Source organism: Trachurus japonicus, chromosome 14, assembly GCF_045865225.1.
Source record: "Trachurus japonicus isolate A0001 chromosome 14, Traja_1.0".
NCBI lineage: Eukaryota > Metazoa > Chordata > Actinopteri > Carangiformes > Carangidae > Trachurus > Trachurus japonicus.
Window position 1 is genome coordinate 16636544 of NC_140920.1, and position 22245 is coordinate 16658788.

Here is a 22245-nt window from a genome sequence, read left to right on the forward strand (position 1 = left end):
TGGCACATGAACACCAGCAATATGTACACATGTGCATTTATTTGCCCTTGAACCAAAATGTACAAAATGCTCCATTACAGCAGACCTTGGGAACAACTGGTTGACAGTGGAAGCTGTTTTATTTATATGTAATAATATAAAATAATAATAAATGGAGGGGAAAGTAAGTTGAAAAAAGAGCACAGATGAATGCACATGAGTGGGTCATGAAATCAAAGCATCCCTCTGCAACCCAGAGTTGTTTACTACAGAAAAACCTTTGATTCTTATCCTCATGTATCAGGCAGTGAGAGTTAAAACCTTCGGGCAGACTTATTTCAATTTCACACCGCAAAAAACCTACTGAATTTTTTTTTCTTCCCCGAGTTGGTATTGATAATGATCAGAATTAGAGCCACCGAGCATGAAGCTAATCATTGAGAAAAGCAGGGTTTTGCTCGCAGTACAGTATCACATGTAGTATGGGTGCACGTGTCGGAGAGACGTTATGATAAGGGTTCAAAAACACATGCGTAGGTAAGGCATGACTAATTCACGATGTAGCGTGAAATTCCTGTGTCACTTTCATGAGTTCATGTGATTAGTTGATGCCGAATTAATCACCAGTCAGTGAATGTGCCACCAGATTAGCTGGGATCCATTAAAAAAAAGTTCATTTCAGACCCAGATGCATTTGATCATGAGTCATTTATCACTGATTCTCGGAGAAACAAACATGCAACGTCTACATGTTGTTGCATGACAACATGCTGTTTCTTGCTGCTGTATTCAAGTGTCTATGACTGTCATGTTGTTGCCAGTCCTGTGGTTTTAATGTATGTACCATGTAATTCACGTCCAAGTCAGATTTCCCTGAAGGGGACAATAAAGTACATCTTATCTTATGACCTCAATTAGATGTGACATATACAAAGATTATTATTGTGGTTGTCACAGGCTCTTATTTTTCCCATAGAGAAGATACAGGTTCACAGTCTAATGCATGGGCTTTATGTGGCTGTAATTGTATTTAAGCAAATTTGCTGCCACATGAATTAATGTATAAACAAACTGTGACTTAATACTCATTAATTAAACATCCATTAAACATGAACTAATCACATAAACTCATACAATATCAGGAGTTTGTGTTCATGTTCATTAAGTCATCCAGCATTACCTGCACGTGTGTGTTTTTACAGATGTATGTGTAAAAGCCTTGTGTTGTGCCTGTGATGTGAAAATGAATTGTGATGAGGGGGGCCGTGTTAAGAGCACAATGTGCTGCTGACAGATGGAGAGCAGCAAGAAATGATGTGAGACAGCGGGTGGAAAATTGCGCACTCCCTGGAAATTGAGCAGAAATTGAGCAGCAAAGCACGGCTGCTCTCGTGGCCCGTGAGCCATGAAGCCACAGAGGAGCAGGGCCACCTCAGACAACAGCCGGGGGATGCAGAGAGAAATCGGCCTCTGGAGTGCACACACACCACTTTTTTTCTGTCTGAAGCTGCAGATGCAAGTCATTGATTTCGTTGAAGCACGTCACCAAATGACCCTAATTGATAGGCTGTGAAGGAGGTCACTAACCCCCCCCCACCACCACCACCACCACCACCATCACCACCATCACCACCACCACCTCTGCTCCTGAATCTGAAACAAGCTCTGAGCAGAGGAAGGAAGGAGGGAAGAAGCAGCACACTAACCTTTAATATGTGAGAAGGAAAATGGCTGTGCACCAGCTCTATCTCTACAATTTTCTCCTTTCATTGAGGAAAAGTACTATTTCATTCATGCCGTTTCCGTTCATTCATCAGCTGGGGCCAGCCTAGACTCGCAGTGCCATCTCCACACCAACATTCTTATCAATGGAAGTGACGTCAGCACTGCCTGCAGCTGGGGGGGGGGCTGGAGAGGAGAGGGAGGGGAGGGGGGCGGTCACGTGGTCTTCCGAGGGTATATACAATAAAGTTGCGCTGATCGTGGTGCTGAAAACATTCACTCAATTGTACATTAGAACCGTTGCTGCGCCATACAAACACACCACACAACTAAATAAAGAACCGCCAGTTTGTTTTTTCTTCTTCTTCTTGATGTTGGTCACAGGCTGAAGAAAGAGAGAGAGAGAGAGAGAGAGAGAGGAGAAAAAAGACAAAGACATTCTCTCAGGTGATCCACTATTCATGAAATAATCTTGGCTTTACCCGCGTTGTGAGTTTCACCACTTCCCCACCCCCCGAGTGGGACTCCAGGTAAGTGGAACCAAACCTCCATCATTCACCAGCCATACCATTCAGATCGATTAGGACGTTTTCAAAGTGTTGAACAATCAGTTATTGTTAAAATGCATTTTTTTTCCCACAGCAGAGGAGTGTGACTCGTTAGGATTGTTAAGTGTGGAAGAATTTGCTTTAAAATTCTTTAAACTTTATCAGTAGAATCGATCTTTTTGTTGCAGCTGTTGGATGTCTAACTGTGAAGTACACGTCAACTGTTTGTGACTTTTTTTTAATGTGGAAAACGGAATATATTGTGTTACATAGGTAACTGAGCAATATTCTTATAACATTTTCTCATGATTTCATTTCTTGAATATCTTTTAAAATTTAACATCATTTAAAAAGAAAGCATTTTATAAAAGCATAAATATGTTTGATATAGGCTAGTAATAGGCTACTTAATATGTGCAATAAGAAGAAACAAATATATCCTTAATTTTCTATTCATTCTCTTTTTTGGGGGGGATGATAGAGAAATAAACCCACTGCACTTTGCGGATAATTTTATTATATATTATATTCATGTCTATCTCTGCGTGCAACTGCTAATCAGGGGCTCCAGCAAAAATTTTGTTGCGATTTTTCAGACTGGAATGTAACAAAAAAATAATAATTTGTGAGCTATAAGAGCAGCAGAAAGGGCTGACTTTCGATTTTTAGTTATTAATTTCTGATTGAATTAAAGTCTGGACCATATACTGCGGGCCAGATACTTTATTAAGAGGGTTTCTTTCGCTTCCCGCCTTACTGGTGCAGTTTATTAAAAAAAAATAAAAAATAGTTAGAATTGCGTGCTGCACGCTGCGCTGTGCGGTGCTGCCCAAATTTGCGCTTGTCTGCATTCCACCACTGCCACCGAGGAGAAACATGCTCCCACCACACAAGGACAAAGCCGCGTTTCTTACACGCTGCCCCCCCTCGTCTCTTGTGCAAAAAAGGGTTTATCTGCTAAAAAAAAATTATCAAGCCGCGTATTTACAATTTGACCGGACTGCGCAGGGACCGTAGGGTTAAATAGCTCAACCACAGCCACCAGCTTTACGCATGACTTCCCCGTGCGTGCCGTCTCGAGACCAGTCTCCTGGTCACATCGCTGTGATGCACGGAACACCAAAATCACAGCTGACACAGAGACAAACCTCGGATCAATTTGTATTTTCCCTGTTATCCCTGTAGAACAGATCGAGGCGCTTAAAATGGCAGGTGCGCGCATTGTGGTTGGGTTGACTTGGAGGACGAGGTGAGAGTTATTATTTTTTGTTTAGTTTTTTTTTTTAGTTAGACTCAAAATTAATTTCCTCAACGTGCATTTCTTGGCTATTTTACAGTTTCATCCGTTAAATCTCCGAACAAGACAAAAAAAAAAAAACACCACTGTGCGTTATTCTCAATCGATTCATCCTCGCGCTGGGAAGATAATGACCAGGTTAACGCACGACTGCAGATAAAAAAAACCGTCTCGTGTTTGGGTCCAGGGCGCAATATCTGTATGCAAATGATATTCCTCCCGAAAGACACGGGCAGCTCACGCGGCAAACATCCAAAGATGATTTATATGGTCAGATCAGAGCTTGATCTGTGTTTCCACATGGACTGAGGTTACACAGCAATGGACCAAAATGGACATTAGGAGAAATATTAAAAACTAGAATTTTATTTTCCGTTACAACACATGGAATAAAAAACAAAAAATATGAAGTTATGTCAGGAGAAAGAGAGAAACCTTCTACTTTCTTTGTTGCGTTTGCCATGGTTCATTAGACTGCGTTTGGGCGCGTGCTTTGTCCTCAAACGTGCTCAGTGACAACTGCTTTTGTGTGGTGGCAAAATATATTGTTTGAAAATGATATTCTTTATTTTTTTTAAAGGCTGATTGTGCTCTAATCCTAAAGTCACTCAACTATTTCTGTCTTTTTCACAAAAGGAAAAAAAAAAGAAAAAAGGCAGCACAGTTCAATGATCCAGACAGGCTCATGTTGCCAGATTGAAATTCATTGCTCCAGGGGGGAAACTACAACAAATGATATTCAGATAATCCCTCATGTTTTTTTGTCCCTCTCCCTCTTCCCTCTTCCCTTCCTTCTCCTCCTGTTCTTCTTCTTCAGGTGCTTAACCTCCCTCCTGCCGGTTCTGCATGGTCATGACCTGTCATCACGCCCCTTCCACAGCCCACCTCATCCTATTGGTCCTGCTCATTGTCACTCCGCAGCTGGCTGGCACCACCCCTCTGTGGGGTGAGGGAGGGGAGGGAGGGGTGGAGGGGCACACCCGGACAGACCAGAAAGAGGACAGCCTCGCCCCCTTTCTCTCGCCCCCTCCCCAGAGTCTCCCCGACCCTGACGACGTGTCTTTAGACCGGGGCCGCGGCACGGGTCGAGATAACCAATCAGATAAAGCGACAGACCCTGCGCAGGTGCTCGCCGTGCTTTTGGAGGCCCTGGACCACCCGGGGGAGAGCGGGAGCAGAAACAGAGACTGGGGAGAGGATCAGAGTCGGGAGCTGGCCTCCACTGAGAGGTTGGCGGGTGGTGAGATAAGGACGGGGCAGACGGAGGGAGACAGGGGGGCGGAGGAGGACGGGGAGGGGCGGAGGGCTGATAAGGCTATTGAACAGCTAATTGTGGGCCATTTGACAGCTGCTCAGGCTGATGATTTAAAGGAAAGAGAGGAGGAGGAGGATGAAAATACAAGGTCAGAGGAGAATCCAGGGAGGCCTGTTGGCCCTGATAGTGGAGGTGAGAAGGAAAGGAAAGGAGGAGAAGGAGAAGAGGGGCAGGAGGTGGGCAAGGAACTGGAAAGTTTATTAGACAAGGCCAGGCTAAGTACCACCTCACAGGGGGATGATCTCTCTCTGCAGCGCAAAATAAGAGGCTACTTCCAAAATATTGACTTGGGTCTCCAAGATAATGAGATCTTGCCTCCGCTGAAGGGCTACAAGGCGTACAACACCCAGCTAGCGCGAGCAGGGAAGAAGCAGCACTGGCAGGAGAACCAGTCCCGCAACCAACCCGTCAAGGGGGGCAACTTCATGGATGACTTTGAGGATGAAGGGGAGGAGCTGGAGGAGGAGGTTGAGGAAGAGGAGGAAAGCCTTTCCCACATGGAAGAGGAGGCGAGAGCTCGCGCAGAGAAACAGGAGGTGCTCCGGCAGCAGGAGGAGGCGGAGCGTGCCAGAGAGGAGGAGCAGAGGCTGGCTGACATCGCCTCTGACATGTTGCTGCAGTACATGGGGAGGAAGCAGCAGTCCTACATGAAGCCCAGGCAGAAAAGCAGCATGGGAGCCGCGGGCAACACCGCCGAGGACAAGCGCTCCGAGGAGATCCTCCCCGACGAAGACGACATGGACCAGCAGATGATTGACAGGCTCATCGAGATCAGCAGCAAGCTGCACCTGCCTGCCGACGACGTGATTGAGATTATTAGCGATGTGGAGGAGAAGAAGAAGAAAAGGAAAGAGCTGCAACAGCAGCCGATCAACAGCAACCCCGTGATCCCACGCTTCAGGCCTCTGGTGCCTCCTCCTCTGGCCGCTCCGCCTATCTACCACTACACAGCCTCAAAAAACCCCAAGAAAAACCCTTATAAGTACAACAAGTCCAACAAGAAATGGCACAAGGACAAAGTCAAGTCATATAAGCAGGAATATTGGTACAAGCCTCAGAAGCAGCTCGACTACTGGTATAAACCCCAGAAACAGTTCTTAGCCTTCCCCTCCTATCCATACTACCAGAAGCCATATCGAGCATACTACCCTGTTTATTTCCCATATCCCAAACAACAATATTATGGCAAGCCCCCCCCCTCCAGAGACCAGCCGTTCGGCCCCCAAGAACTTGACCTCCAGCCCCCGAGGCGCAGGCACAGGGCTGGGGGTAAGAACCGTGGGCAGGGCTGGAGGCAGCAACCAGCGCCACGACTGCCTCTCACTCCTTATATCTCTAACTATATCCTTCCTCACCCACGGACCTACCAACCCCTACCTCCCCCAAAACCAATAACCCCACCCAGGAGAGGCAGGCGACCCCCGTACTACTATCCCCAGATCACACCGGGTGATGACTATGAGGAAGATGGGCTGGTGCCTCAGCTGGACAGTGAGGAGGAGCTGGAAAACTTTATTGAGAGGATCTACATGAAGCGCAGAATGTACTGAGAGACTTTTTGGACATTTTTTAGATCAGAGGGACTGACAGAGGTGGGATAGATATACAGTAGCTGGAGAAAAGCTAAAAGAGGTGAAAAAAGACAGAGGAGATGTGTGTTTTGAGCCTGATGGAAATTGAAGGGTCCAGATGTTTAAAAAAAAAAAAAAGGTGGGAAAAAAGAGTTAGATTTCTGTTGTTTTAATCACTGTATTTTTTGTTGATTTTCTCGGTCAGGGAGAGGACGGAGGGGTCCCAGTTCGAGCTCCCTGTTACCATGTTCAGCCTCTTGCTCAGTTTACATTTTGAAACAGAACATACCATGGTGTATGTCTGCCTCCATTCAGGTCAACCTCTGATGCTCTTGCATTATACAGAGATTTCTAGAGGACACACACACACACAAGCACACACACACCCTCTCACGCACACACTGACAAACACACACACACACACACACACACACACACACACACACACACAGGGACGCACATACATCAACACGCCTACATACAGTATTATCACATTTTTGACACATTCACAAGCAGATGTGCCCATTGTAAGAGAACCATGTTTACAGCATCACTTTGTATTTCGTTTTATATTCTGTATGCCATATTACAAAACTAAAGTAGTTCAATGACTTCTTATCTACAGAAATATGAAAAAAAAAAAAACTGAACATTGCGATTGTCAAATGTTGACAGTACATTTTTGTTGTATTTGATGTGTGTAGACTACTGGTCAAAAGTTTAAGAACGCCCCCACTGTATCAGTTTTTATTGAAATCCTAAAACTAAATCAAGCATTAAGCAAATTAATGTAAACACTTCCTCAAGGCTGATGACTCATGAGCCCTCTGTCTGTACAAAATGTGTTACTACATCCTCTGATGCATTATTAGGACAACAGTGCACTGCAGGAGGTGGTAGGCTACTGCACATTGCTACAGTTTAATTGTCGTCTGCTTTTCTTTCAGAAACACTGAGACATTGTGTCAACAGTTCACTACATACACTTCAGTAACAACAGGACAAACTGACGTGTCCTCAAACCTTTGACCGGTAGCGTAGTTGCCTTTCTTATTCCTGATTGGATCAACTTTAACAGCTGCAATTTGCAAGGTGCCAAATACACACATTTCAGTTTTTCAAACTCAAGATTTCAGATTTTTGCCTTACAAGCACCATGGTTCTATAAGGGAAATATCATAATGCATAATATTATCATCACTGCCGGTCCCAATGTAGAAACCCTGTGGACTCCAAAAGCACAAACTTAAACACTAAACACTTCCAACCTGGTGGACTAAGGGTTTTCAATCATTTTGGGATCCAGAAGTTGTTGTGTCAACATATTTATAGCAGAGCCACTATCACCACCACACAGTACTCCTTGATCTTGTAGGAGTCCTTCATATACATATATATTGGGTTCTAAATACACATGTGTATATCTGTATATACACATATATTCTTTTAATTTTATCTCATTGGTCATATCCAGTTCACATCTTTACTCGCATATCTTTCGTGTCTTCACATATTGTTCTTTTGCCATTTTGCTTGTATCATATCATCACCTAATTTCCCTTTCTTTCCACAAAAAAAGTACTTGAAATCACACTATCTGTTCTGCAGCCTTTTAAACAGATCTCCACCAAGAGGCTACAAACATTTTATTCATTTTCAGAAGAAATTCATTGAAAAGTTTCAGGCCGGGGAGTCAGGGATTGTGCTTAAACCGTTAAATGCACGTCTTTCTACTTGCATCTTAAAAAATGAACAAAAAAAAAAGAACAAAAAAAAAGAAAAAAGAAAACAGTATGGAGAATTCAAGATGGTTGTTTTCTCTGAATAAACTGTGAACATAAAAAAAAAGAAATCTCAAAAAGGAAAGAGGGCCACTGTGTCCACAGTGAAGCCATCTGTCTTGTAAAAGGAGAGTGTTGTTGTTGATGTCACCTTTAGCATTGTAAGATGTACAGTGTGAAATAAATATGCCCGTGCAATGTGTAAATAACAGCATGATGATTACTAGTTTTGCTATATGATAAAAAATAAAAGCAATTATTTTATTAAAGTTCAGTTTTTTAATGGCTTTTTGGAGAGTGCTATGTTGTACTTGTAGCAAGAACACTTGATTCTTGAGGATCGAAATAAATCAAAATACTCACAAGAGGAAAATAATCAGTTGCAGCCTTGTGACAGAAAAAAACGTATATATTGTCACAGTTGCGCCAATATGGAGAAAAATCAAGGGGAAAAAACAGAGGGAGTTTATTATGTTCAAAAATGATTATAACGAACATGAGAAAAACAGTAAGAATGGGACTGAAAGGGAGGAATAAGTGAAGAAAGGAAAAATTCTGAAGGAGGGAGGGAAATGGTAACTGCAGTGATTGATGAGTCACATGATTGGTGGATGAGTCATCCATCTGTACACTTTACTGCGCAGGACCACACGCTCACACACACACATACAGACAGACACACATATACACACACATTCTCTTTGAGCTGTATAGTAATTTAGCTGCTGGCATTCAAGATAAAGATTGAGTCATGTTCGCTCCTGCCTGAAGCCAGCCAATCGGCCGGTGGAAAGGTGTTTGGTAGATAGATTTTGCCATATCTGGTTTCCACACCTCCTCCTCACTCTCTCCTCATACGGGCAGTATGCCCTTCTGCTATAATTTCCTTGAAGTGCCTCTGGCTGCTGCTCGTCTGGCATCAGAACAAACCTTATGTGTGCCGTCAGTGGTACAAATACTGACAGTGATTAGGAGCCTGTCAATATGGTCTAATCGCATGTTATCTCGCCAGCTTGCTCACTAGTTGATTGGAATGGTGTCGTTCATGGCTTTATCTTGGCTGATTGAAGCGATTCTTGGACACCACGTTATGATTTTTAATTACGGCTCGTACCCTCTGCAGATATCCAAGCTAGCTGGATATTCATTGACTGACTGTAAAGATGAATTGTGTGGCCGCAGCTGCCGATAGCCATCAGCTGGCTGTACTGAGACCAACACAAAGATGTAACTAGTATCAGTAGGATGACCAGAGCAGCTGACAGCTGAGTAAGTCACCCTTGTCTGTAACATTTATAGTGAAATAACATGAAACATAGCCTTCTGGACATTTGCAAAGAAACATATATGTGCATAACAACATGCAGACTTTTACATTAAAATTCACAGATGTTCCCTAAACACCTCACATGCAGGCTGCGATTTACAGATAGTCCCTGAATGTAACCAGAGACTTTGATGCAACACAATAGGCACACCACACATCATTAAGGTCAACAGCAGTGCAGTATGTTGACACCCCAGGGTTGGTGGTAGGACTTTGTTGGCAATTAGCAGAAGTCACAACACAATCATTTAAACCAGAGGTGAGTCAAGTAGGTGGGGCTACATTTGTGACTAGTGTCTTTATGGAAAGGCCTAAAATTTTCTTTGCAAGTACTTGCCTGGTTCACCTCTAGTGTCAGTGACAAAATATCTTAATTTAACATAATAATTAAATAAATAAGTAAACCTGAGACAGCATTGGTTGAATGTGAAGACCACAGCTTTGAACATTTAAGATTAAAAGTCAAAAAGAAGTGCGGCTCTGTTATCGTGCTCCTCATCTCTGCTTCAGGCTACCAGCTGCAGGCGATATTAGCTGCTACCAGCACCACACATCTGAATCTATGACTCATACTGCCAATCTCAGTTTCAGCAGGTTTTAACACTGAAGATGAATACAATATCTCTAGTCCTGCTGCATTGATTTTGATCATCCCCATCACAAGTCCAATAATGTCAAAGGTCATTCATCTTATTCCATGTGATTCTACAGTATATTATTTACATTACTGTTGTGCATCATCTTCCATAAACAGTAAGCTGAGTAGAGTTGAGAGAAACTTTAGAGTCAGGTGTCAGGTGGAAAATTCTCTGTGGGGATCTCCACTTGTATCTAAAATTATTTTTTAAAGGTGTGGCAGCCTAAAGTTTGATGCACTGTGGCCACTGAAGGTTACATGTGTAACACCATTCAGGCTGTCCAATCAGCTCAGAGCCCACTGGTGTTGGGATGACAGGTTGCCCTGAATACTGTGTCCATCATCATAACTCACTTTTATCCATATACTGTAGGTGTCGCCACCGTCTATCGACTTCATCTGCCGTTCCTGCCTCTGGAGACACCTCTGCTCTCCTTCAGGGGTGTTGCAACCTGCTCACAGCAAGATTATAAAATCCGGGGGCTGTAAGAGCAAGTGCTAATTTTCAAAGTAGCTCTACATAATAAAGTTTTACAAACTTGTTGGAAGTTCTAATCAAAATAGAATAAATGACATTTACAATAATTTCATTTAATATAATTTTTCACTTCAGTAAATTTCATATCATATACTATATTAAATTATATTCATTTAATAAGATGTATTAAATTACATTGGGACTTTTTGTGTCTCTAAATGATACCGATATCAGAGGACTTTGCCGATATCGAGTTAAACATAACACTCTGGTGCATAAGTGAGACTACATCATATATTTGAATAATACGCCCTCTGTCCTATTGGCATCTTGAAAAGAATGGGTTTCTGATTTATTGACGGTTACATGCATGTAGGCTACATGTAGGACTTTTGAACAGTCATTTAAACACTAGCATAAAGCCTGTGACAAATGTATCATGTGATATAATGCAGTGAAATCTCACAGACTGTTGCTTTTAAATACAAGCCTTTCATAAAGTCTCCTTTTACACCTTGTTGCCAAGCTGTGGACAAAGGAGCATTGTTGCTGCACTGCTATTTACATTCCCACATTCATATTTCTGCGACACACTACACAATTGAGATTTAAAAAATGTCCAGTACAATGGGATGATTGTGTGTGAAGCTTTAGATCACATTACGTCCTTATAGTAATCTTTTTTTGTTGCCTGGTGGGTGTGCTATAATTAAAATGCAATTAGATTTTTTTCAAAAGCCTCGAACTCTCAAAGGCACAATATCTGGTATACGTCCAGCACCTAGCATAAAAGAGTCTGACAGGACAACAATTCATCAGTAAAGGCCCCAACAAGCCCATGCATTTACAGTCACAGAAACATAAAGCAAACAGCCATTACAATATGGATATTGACTTAAAACAGCTACAAGATCTTCACAATATATTTAAATAATCACCATGCATTTCTAAAGCAGCAGAGTTTTTAGTTTAACCTTTGAATTTAAATGTCAGCATGATGTTAGCTCAGACGACTTTACTCAACTATATGCAATACATTTCTGCATGCGAAATGCAAAATGACCAACAAAAGATTTGGTTCTGCAAGAGTGCAGCTTATTTGTTTAGACATGACTTCCAACAAAAAAAAAAAAACCACACCACCTGAAATAGGACCAAATTACCACAGCAAACACTGATACAAAATGGGTCATATTAGGTTGCATGGCAACTAGCAGTATCTTGTTTATGTTTTTTTGTTGTTGTTGTTCAGCAAATGGTAGGCTAGTTGATGGGTTTTCCTTTCATCTGATTCCCATTTTTTTCTGTTTCTATTGGGTTCTGTGGGTTTGTTACGCCGTAGTTACTCATGAAACTTACTCATTAAAAAAAAAAAAGTTTGATTTGATGATTCAAACTGAATTAAACTGGGATTAATAAAAAAAACAAAGAAAGAAAGCTTCTTGCACTTCTACCGTGCATGACTGTAGCATTTTATCCAGGTGTTTGCCAAAACTTAATGTGATTCTACATGACTCACAAGATGACTTGGTCCTGTTTGATCTTTCTTACTTTGAAAAATTCACATGGGCTGATTTCCACATGAGAAATGTTGCTGATAGATATTTATCCTCACATGACCTGTCTTCATCACCGCATATGTGAAAACCACCAAGAAACAGCACATCATGCCTTTCCTGACCCAGTGAACTCTATAGTCCACCATGTTGACAAGTACTGGAGAGTAAAATGCTATGTAAAATATGACATATAAAACAGGTAGCCCTGGGCATACGTATAGGATTAGTGTACACAAGCAAATTTTATGCCTTGCATCCGGTGAACAACACAGTTGTTTATCCAGTAGATTCTCTGTGGCCATTAGACATCCTCTTCAGACATCTGCCAGTATGAAAGCTGCTCAAGATGTTTGAACTTTCCCCAGACGATGTTGCTTCTCAAATTAAATCTGAACCTCGTCATTGCGGCTCCATCCTCCTCATGTTTGTTAATTGTGCCGTCTGTTAAACTACCATTGTTGAACGTAATCATTGGCCCATAATAAGCCTCATCAGCCTTGCTTTTACCAGCCATTAGGACAACAGAGGCAGAGCTGCAAAGGCCTCTCCCTTGGAACTGCATCCTTTGTTTATGATCTCTGCAACCCTTGTCTTTTTGCTCCCTCCTTTCATCTCTTCTTCCTCTTTCTTTATCCCACTCTCCCCTCATTCCATCTTCTCTCTTTTTTTCTCCTCCAATTATCCATGCCCCCCCCTCCCTAATGCTCCCTAACACACAATCTTCTTCTCCTTTTCTTCTTTATCCTCTCTCCATTTCTCGTTTTGTATGCAAGCCCCAAGGGAGGGAAATGGGTGAAAAGCACTCTCTCTGCGCCACTGTCACAAAAGACTGGTGAGTCATCGCCACTTATGTTCCTGTCTCCCTCCTCCCACAAAAAACACACATATACAGGAAAAACACTCAAATTACTCCCTACCTGCCGTGCACTTACAGGATGACACGTACAGACACACACACACACACCAGTGAGTGCGCCGGCACACAACACGCACACAGAAACCATTTAGTGACACGCGATAATGTACACACACATTCCACAGCTCTCCAAAACGACCCTGAAATTAAAACCCAAGTCACATAATTTAGCTGATAATTGTGGCTGAAAATGGCATTCGCTGATGTGTGTTGGATGTCATGTCTGATGGGATTATTCAGAGTTTGGGAAGGCACACACTCATGCCAGGGAGGAAGTTAACACACAGGGATAGAGAGCTAAATAGAGAGCTACCCATGCAAGAGATGAAATGCCAGGAGGACAAAATGGACAAAAGAGAGGGAAGAAGAGAGTGAGAGTTGGTCTAGTTTGACCATCTGCAGTTAATGATTCACAAAAGAAAAGCTCTCCCTCCATCTGCTGGAAGAATTAGTCACTTACAATGCAGTCAGTCATGATGCTGCTGTGAGCACAAGATGGCAGTCCTGAATGAACACAATGTACAGAATGACACATCCACCATCCAGTCTAATCTAAACCACTTTTCTCAAATGAAGCTGACACAGAAAGTAAAAAAAACAAAACAAATGATGATGCATAATATTTTATACTTTTATATATTTTAAGTGATAAAATTAGGTTTTCAATCAACCAACACAGGACTGCTCATTAAAGGGATATTCCGGCGTAAGTTTAACCTATATGGTCCAAGTTCAAGGCACGGTGACACCGAGTTAGACCCCCTCGAGAGATTAAGTCTGCTGACCGCTAGCTTCTTGAAGCAACTTTAGCAAGTCTATTTTCTCCACACGCAGATCAAAAAGTCACACATAGCCACAAATGCTCAGAACAGCACCAAACTGCATCAACAGTACAAACAGGGTCCCAGCACATAATACGAGGCATCAAACATATGTTAGCTTGGCCTGGTTTCTATTGAAAAGAGACAAAAACAACTCACCCACTCTCATCCAGTTATACTTTATGCAGCAACTTTCCGCGTCCAGCATTGCGTCCAGACACTGACACGTCCGAGGCCGACTGGCAGCACAAACATCCCAGCATTTAGACTCCACCGCTAGCCTAGAAATCTATATTATAGTCTGGCTACTCCACCGCATCTCTCCCTCTTTAACTTTTCTCCTCCATTTCCTTCAGCTCGTGTTCGGTAAACTCGGTCTCAAACTGACAGGGGCGCCCATCGAAATGAAACCAGTCGTCCTTGTTCTCAAACTGCATAAACTCAGCCTTGTTGTCCCTTCTGTGATGCCTGCTTCACGTTACAGCCAGTCTCTTCCGGCAACAAACGTCGTCCTGATCTCGCGTGTGACGTCGCGTCTAATCTCGCGCTTGTTTACGTGATTTTCTCCCGCAAATTTATAAAAAGTTAGAAATGCGTGATTCCGTTCATTTCCCTGTGAACACTCGATAATAACTTTTATAAACTGATAGGCAAGATACATAGGGACTTTGACTGCATTGCATCATGGAGTAATAATCCCACATTTTCATCCTTGAGCTGCGGGACTATCCTTCACTCGGTAATCGCCTCCACGGCAGCGACTACCCTCTATGGCGACTACCTGTAACCATGGCAGTAACAAGCAGACATCACAGAAGGACAACATGGCTGAGTTTATGCAGTTTGAGAACAATGACTACTGGTTTCATTTCGATTAGTTTGAGACCGAGTTTACTGAAGACAAGTTGAAGGAAATTGGAGGACAAAAGTGAAAAGAGGGAGAGATGCGGTGGAGTCTAAATGCTGGGGAAGTGGTCAGTGTGGTCACTGCCTGGACGCGGAAAGTTGCTGCATAACGTAACTGGATGAAGAGTGGGTGAGTTGTCTTCGTCTCTTTTCAATAGAAACCAGGCTAAGCCAACAGATGTTTGATGCCTCCTGTTATGTGCTGGGACCCTGCTTGCACTAGTCTGTTCGTGCAGCTTGGTGCTGTTCTGAGCATTATTTGTGGCTATGTGTGACTTTTTGATCGCGGTTTGCGCGTGGAGAAAATAGACTTGCTAAAGTTTCTACAACTAGAGAAGCTAGCCGTCAGGGGTCCATGCCTATATGTTCCCACAGCCCCATTTTCCCACACAGTTGTTCACTGATAAAAGAAACAGTTTGTGAACTTGCTATTATTTAAAACGTGACAGACTCCCCTGAATAAAGTTTGGTTATCGCTCTGCCCCGGGCTAATTGTTCAGTAGACACTTAACAAGTGTATCTTCTCTTTTTAATTTAGAGCGAGTTTTGCTATAAGTTCACAACTAGTCCCTCTGGCCCTGAGGGCTCAATGCACTGCAAAACATGTAAATAAACAAATGCACATATCTATCTATCTATCTATCTATCTATCTATCTATCTATCTATCTATCTATCTATCTATCTATCTATCTATCTATGAATAAAGTAAATGTGCCTCATGTTATTTTCTATATCCAGTGTAGGTATTCACAGGCTTGTTTATGTCTCTGTCCCCCTGTGGGACACCAGAGCCCTCACCTGATTACTCTTTACAGAAAACCTCCTTGTGAGCTATTCAGACACATCAAATATTGAAAACCTGGAGTTTCCGTTTCACACACGCAGAGAGGGAGGGGAGAGAGCAGACAGGCCGACGGAGAGGACACACAGGGGCTGGGGAAGAGGGGATAAAAGTCAAAGAACGGTGGGATTAAGAGAAAATAACACACCAGGCACCCTGGGAGGGAGACACATGAGCAGGGATGGAGGGAGCGATGGAGGAATGGGAAGAAGGCACCGAAAGGTAAGACAAGAAGAGTCTGAATGTTCATGGCTAATCAGGTGCTCGTCTTGAGTGTAACCGTAGAGGCGGTGTAATCAGCTGAAGATTGATTGGCTGATAACCTTCTAGTCAGACGCTTAGAAGGGACATGTTTGTAAATGCTGCTGCTTCTCTCTCAAACCTCAGTGGGACGACTTCTACCCAGGTTGACACGGAGGCTCAGGACTACAGAGAACATGACGATGAGCCCCAAAACCTCCAGGAGCCAGAGCGGGACGTCCTGGCAGACAGTGATGCATGTCCTGCTGTGGTAGAGCCCAGTCAGGTCAGACTTAACCTGACTTTCATTTATATTACAAACTTTTATCTTACCTCCATCCGATTTTGCTGAGTTTCTCAGTTGATATCCTTGATGATGAGGAGGATGTAGCTATGTATGAGTGACACAGAGACCTTACCACAGGAGACTGTGACTGACACAAACACACAGGACGATGCTGACAGCCTCCCATCGACCCCCCTGCCAAGTGAGGAAGAGCTGACCCACCCCTCAGTGTCATCTCATCCCTCCAACACACAGAGTGAGTCAAATACACACAGCTCACTACAGTAATATGAGATCTGTGCAATCACAAGCTTATGTGCAGCTAGGAGAGATATGTTGTGCTAAATCTCGGTGTGTCTCCACAGATCACACATCTGAACCCTGCTGGTATTGTCTGAGGTCTCTTGATGAAGAGTATCGTCCTGAAACTGCTAAAGAGGTTTCAACATTTTTGACTAAATGCATTATTTCACCAAGACAACGCTGTTGAGACACATTGAGAATTGTCTTGATTTCACAAACTGAACCTTTGTGTAATAGAAAATAATAACACATGGTGCCAGGAAATTGATCAATTTCATGGACCTGGTAACAAAACAACAGCTGGACCTTAAAGGGAATTCATAACATCCTGTGACATAATTGATAATTTCCTTTGACCTAACAGGTTATGAAAGTGCAGCACAGTGACCCATCACTCTGATATTATATCATCTGTTCATCCATTAGCCAGACCACTTATCTTAACAGGGCTGCCAGGGGGGCTGGAGCTAATCCCAGCTGACTTTGTAAACCCTGGATCGGTCGCCAACCCACCTCTGATATTATATAATTTGATTAGTATTTCATGTTAAGCTACTTTTGTCTTCTTTGAATTATAGTAGGACTCTACTGTAGGGCAAATTTTCCCTCTTTGGTCACACAGCTTTCTCCTGTGTTGCAGGAAGACTCCGATCCTTTGTCACCACTGCCCTCTAGTGGTCAGAAAGTGAACTACCAGACAGATCCTCGACCTCACTTTGGTGTAGCTTGGTCCTTTCACTCCACATGTCGCCCTCTGTGGGGCAGTGAGGGACCTTGCTGGGGGCAAAGAAACCAGGAAGTGCCCAATCAGATGCACACCTGCCCTCACTGCCATCTGGGCTTGCCCCCTGACACACTTCGGTGGCACGAGGTTATAAACGCACACAGACATAAATAGAGACACACTAGCCCAAAGTCTCAACCAAACATACCAAAGCTTGTGTGACTCTGTTTACTAGAGAGCCAGACTGTTTTCTCTCTCTCTCTTCACAGGCCAAGTGTTTGCTGTTTGAAGGGCTGAGGAACTCGAACAAATAAAAGGAGTCATCATCAGAGAAAATACTGCATGTACTTTTGAAAAAATACTCACTCTTTACTTTCTGTAAAAAGGCTCTCAGGAAATTCTTGTCGCCTAAATGTTATGTGCAATACCTGGGAACAACTGTCTATTTACACACGTGTAACCATGTTCATTCTTCGTTTCATTTTGAGTACATGATTAATTTCTGTGATATTTTTAGTACAAATAAACTGCATGTCAATATCAAATTCAGAGTCAGGGGTTCTCTGGTGGGTGAGTGGTTATGGAGCACGTCCCATATGGGCTCTGTCCCTTATGGGCTCTGTCCCTTATGCAGGAGATCAACAGTTAACTCCTGACTGGGAAGGTCATTTTCTGCATGTCTGTTCCCATATTCTGTCTCTTCCCATTTCCTGTCATAGCTTCATTATCCTATCCAATAAAAAAAATGGAAAAAATCACGTAAAGAAAAAAAAATAATTGTGAGAATACTGTCTCAAGAATCCAAACAGTATTAATTAATTCATTATTTTTTAACTTTTTCATTTTTGCACTGAATAATCCTGGAGATTTAATAAAAAAATAAATATAAAAATAAATGAAAGTATAATGTGACTTATCACTTATTTATACTGCGTCAGTATGACTTTGTGCTATGTATTTGGTTACAGACACAATGGTGCTTAGTTTAGCTCACTTCTGTTCACATACAAACTGAAAATAACAAATTAAACATTTAAAAGCCTTGATAGCCTTCGTCTATATATATTTAGAAAAGGATGACTAATAAGTTTAAAATAAGATATAATAACGTAAACAACAATAGAAACTATAGAACCCATATATACACTCATACGTATATAAACAAAAAAACAAAACTAATATAATGTAACAAAGAAAATAGAATCCAGTGATACTAATAAGTAGGCAGTGATGTTTTGGAATGAACTGAATGGAGAATTCAGCAGAGAACAGAGTCTTTGTGATGTCACAGTAGAACATAAACATTCTGTGAAGAGCTGCTTCTATCCACTGTTGGGCTGCTAGTAGCTTCAGGTACAGTAACCCCTCAGAGTGATGTTTTTATTTTGACATTGATCTGATTTTTGTGTCTTTTGCCTAAATCTTAAGTGTCATTAGCTTCTGACCTTGAAAAATTGCACTTACACTGCTAATTATTCTTTTTAGGTGTGACCCTGTGATGAGAAAATGGATAAAGAGTTTCCCGTGCTGACAGAAGAAAGCGCTCAGATGGGAGGTTTTGATTTTGAAGACGGGGAAATTGAGGACGATGCCTCAGATGTCAGTGATGAAGGTTGTCACAGTGGCTGGTTGGACGTTAACTGCTGGGCATCACTTCCTCATGTGTGTCTGCGGCTCGTGTTCAGCTTTCTTCCTGATAATGACCGCAGGAATGCAAACGTCGTTTGTCATCACTGGCACAAAGTCATGCACTCTCCCTCTCTGTGGCGCTACCGCTTCTTCCACTTCAGTGGTCGACTGTCCAAATTCAGGCAGTCTGAGTATTGCTCTGCTGTGACCTATGCCCGTTATCTGGGAGCCTACCTGGAGAGGCTGGAGGTGTGTGTGTGCCCTCCACGCAGGTCCATGGCAGCCGAGCGACTGGCACAAACCATCAACGGACTGTTCACAGAGCTTACCAGGTAAAGGAACGTGTTTGCTGAAAAACTGTCCAGACCAGATCTGGGTTACAAATCAAATACCAATGATTCTGTCTCTGCAGAGTGAGGGCCCCACTGCGGTCCCTCTCTATTGTAAGGCTGGAGCTGGACCGGTCATCCTGGACCTTAGGCCTTCGAAACTCTTTGACTCTTTGCCTGGTTGAATTCTTCTGTAGAGGAGCCTCAAAGCTCACCTCTGTCTGTCTGAACGGGATGAGAAACAACATGCAGCAGGTGAACATCACTAACACCAAGATATCGCTGACACAGGTTAAATTAAAAGTAAAATCAGCTCTCACTGGTACTATAAGTGCTGAATGAATCTTCATCACTGAATACTCAAGTTAAATTGACTGTATTGTTCATCATTGTCACCGACTGAATTCCCTTCTTGCATTTGAGTTCCCTCCATAGGTGACAGACAGCATTGATCACGTATATTTGTGGCACTGTGTTAAATTCTGGGGAATTTCTTTTATCGAAAGGCATAAAAATCCACAGAACAACTGAGATGTATCAGCTCTGCTGTAGATGGGCTGTTTCTGTGCCATAAATGCTGCAAACAGCTTGATTCGGCAAACACACTGAAAACTGAACTAAAGTCAGTCAGTGATGTAACAGGGCAGATGGCTTATTATGGCGATGGCATAAAAATCAAAGGAACAAACTACATAGTCAGTGATTACAGATGTTAGGTAAAAATATAAGTGAACTGAAGAAATAGGCTTTGAATCAAACGGGTGATACAATACTATGCCCTCACCTTTTCATACATGATGAATTTCATAATAAAACAATAGATCTTTAAACTAAAGAAATAATTGTATATATGATATTATATATTATCCTTTCTAAATGCAGGGAGAAAGATGATACAATTGTTTTCTTTCCCTCTGATTCCTCATCCTTCCACGTTAGGGCCTGGATATCCTCTTTGCTCTATCACAGTCTCAGAGACACTCGTACCCCAGATGTTATGTTTCCTCCTTGGACTTGGTGGGATTCTTTTCTGGTTCTCTGCACGCTTCCCACCACTTCAATGTGCCCACTGCCCTGTGTAACCTGCACGGCCTCACCAACCTGAGCCTCAGTTACTCCTGTCTGTCTGATGAGCTGCTGTTGGCTCTCCAGCCAAGACACAGAGGACAGAGGCGGAACTCCAGAGAAGGAGGCCACTTGCAAATGTTGTCACTGCACTGCAGTTCGAATGAATCCCACCGACAGGTCAGAGGGAAATATCAAGACTGACATTACTTGCTAAACTGCTTAGAGGGATGTAGCATCCTTTGGTACAGTGGACTTTCCCCAGTTTAAAATTCAAGACATTATAGAAAGCTGTGGTGTGGTGAGACTGACAATATAAGCTTTAAATCTCAGTGTAAAAACAATCACCTGCACAGTCTGGACATCTAACTTATCCACCTGGTGAAACATGCATCCTGGCACACTTGTAGTTTAGGTGCTTTGGGATTAAGGTGCTCAATGTGAGCACGTGTTCAAATTGTAAATGGTAAAGAAAAGAATAAAACTTTGATCATTTGATCTCTCTGCTTCATCATCTCCCTCAAGGTGGTGAGTGGTGAATCATGGGTAGCTTTGGTGTCGAGCTGCCCGGACCTGAAAGTCAAGCTTACAGTGGACCAAGTGATCAATGCAGTCCGTCTTGGAAGAATACTGCATCGCGAGGTTCCCCTGGTAGAATTTAACATGACAGCTTTCTACTCTCCCGATGAAGACTGGAGCGCAGGGTCCCTCCTCACTAACATGCTGCCCCAGTACAGACGCAGCCTGCAGGTCAGAGTCCAAGAGTGTAGGGGGGTGGTATTAAATGTTCAACCTAGAAACACAGTATGTGAAATATATGCATTTGCACTGTACTGTCAGTCCTCCACTTTGATGTAGACTGATATATTTCAACAGCAATTTGATGCTGAAAAGGTATCACTATGAGATTCACATTGGTGGTCAAATGAACTGTTGAATGGATCTTCATGACACTCATTCACAATTTCAATGTTCAATCGCACCAAACTGAATATCACTGACTGCAAAAAAAAAGAAATAGTTAAGCTGTGATATTGGTTGAAAGCTCAGGTCAAAGCTATTAAATTCACCTCTATGTAATGCTACAACAGCCAACAATAGGGGACAACCATAACTACTGTATGGGTCTGGATTGTATGATCACTTTTTTCTTATTTTTGCATTAGATTAAAAAAAAAAAACTTATTTATAAAGAGTTTACATTAAAAAAAATGTGTAGTTAAGAGAGTTTTTCTATATCTTACATTTTGAGGTATTTATATTTGAATTAAAACAACGTGAATGTGTTGTAGTATCTGACCCTGGACCTAAGCAACTGCAATGAATCAGTGGATGAGGAGCTGCTGGAGCTGGTTCGGATTTGTGAGCGTCTGGAGCAGCTGAGAGTCTGGGCTTTCTTGGAAATCAGGACTGTGCAGAAACTGCTACAAATCAGACTGACACAAAGGATCTTACTCAACAAGATCAGAGTGAGAAATGATGATCAATACTGCCCCATGCACACTCACACACACACATACTGATGTATATGCAACTGCTCATCTATAAGACATTTTCTTGCCAAGTACATGAATAAAATATCTGAATCTGAATCTGAATATGCATGCCTGATAATACCCATGTCAATCATCTTCCAGATCAGAATCTACTCAGTAGACGACCACATCGAAGCCCAGGAAGACCAGCTGGAGGAAATACTTTTGTCCTTCCCTCAGCTCCCCCAACAATTGGAGTTCCTTGCCATTGTCTACCCCTTTGTATGATCACTGACCAAACCCCAGACAAATAAAAATAATGAACAAAGCAAAATCCACCTGTTTTTTTTTTTGTTTTTTTCAAATCAGCTGACTAATACCTGGTCATTTCAGTCTGTCAGTGTGACTGACCGACTCTCCCTGTGTCCGTCACTGTTTATCTCAGAGGGGTGGGGGTTGTGGGTGTGCATGTGGAAACACTGACCTACTTTCATT

General features: G+C 42.5%; 3 protein-coding genes across 4 annotated transcripts; all 3 read left to right on the top strand.

Moving 5' to 3' along the window:
• Nucleotides 1–1930: 1930 nt before the first annotated feature.
• LOC146974599 (uncharacterized) lies at nt 1931–8482 on the top strand. Of its 2 annotated transcripts, none has more exons than XM_085798125.1 (2): nt 1931–2231; nt 4364–8482. In XM_085798125.1, the coding sequence occupies exon 2, from the start codon at nt 4393–4395 to the stop codon at nt 6409–6411; it is 2019 nt and encodes a 672-aa protein (XP_085654251.1). In that variant the 5' UTR covers nt 1931–2231; nt 4364–4392; the 3' UTR covers nt 6412–8482. The 2 variants fall into 2 exon arrangements, with proteins under 2 accessions (XP_085654251.1, XP_085654252.1); XM_085798126.1 differs by lacking the exon at nt 1931–2231 and adding an exon at nt 3235–3498.
• A 7302-nt stretch (nt 8483–15784) lies between these two features.
• Nucleotides 15785–17773, top strand: LOC146974600 (uncharacterized). Its single transcript, XM_085796840.1, has 6 exons — nt 15785–15921; nt 16087–16225; nt 16364–16481; nt 16591–16664; nt 17169–17399; nt 17522–17773. The coding sequence occupies exons 1-6, from the start codon at nt 15881–15883 to the stop codon at nt 17564–17566; spliced, it is 648 nt and encodes a 215-aa protein (XP_085652966.1). The 5' UTR covers nt 15785–15880; the 3' UTR covers nt 17567–17773.
• A 699-nt stretch (nt 17774–18472) lies between these two features.
• Nucleotides 18473–22083, top strand: LOC146974601 (F-box only protein 39-like). The gene is made up of 7 exons (XM_085796841.1): nt 18473–18605; nt 18738–19213; nt 19294–19465; nt 20150–20455; nt 20801–21025; nt 21568–21744; nt 21913–22083. The coding sequence occupies exons 2-7, from the start codon at nt 18759–18761 to the stop codon at nt 22036–22038; spliced, it is 1461 nt and encodes a 486-aa protein (XP_085652967.1). The 5' UTR covers nt 18473–18605; nt 18738–18758; the 3' UTR covers nt 22039–22083.
• The last annotated feature ends 162 nt before the right edge of the window (nt 22084–22245 follow it).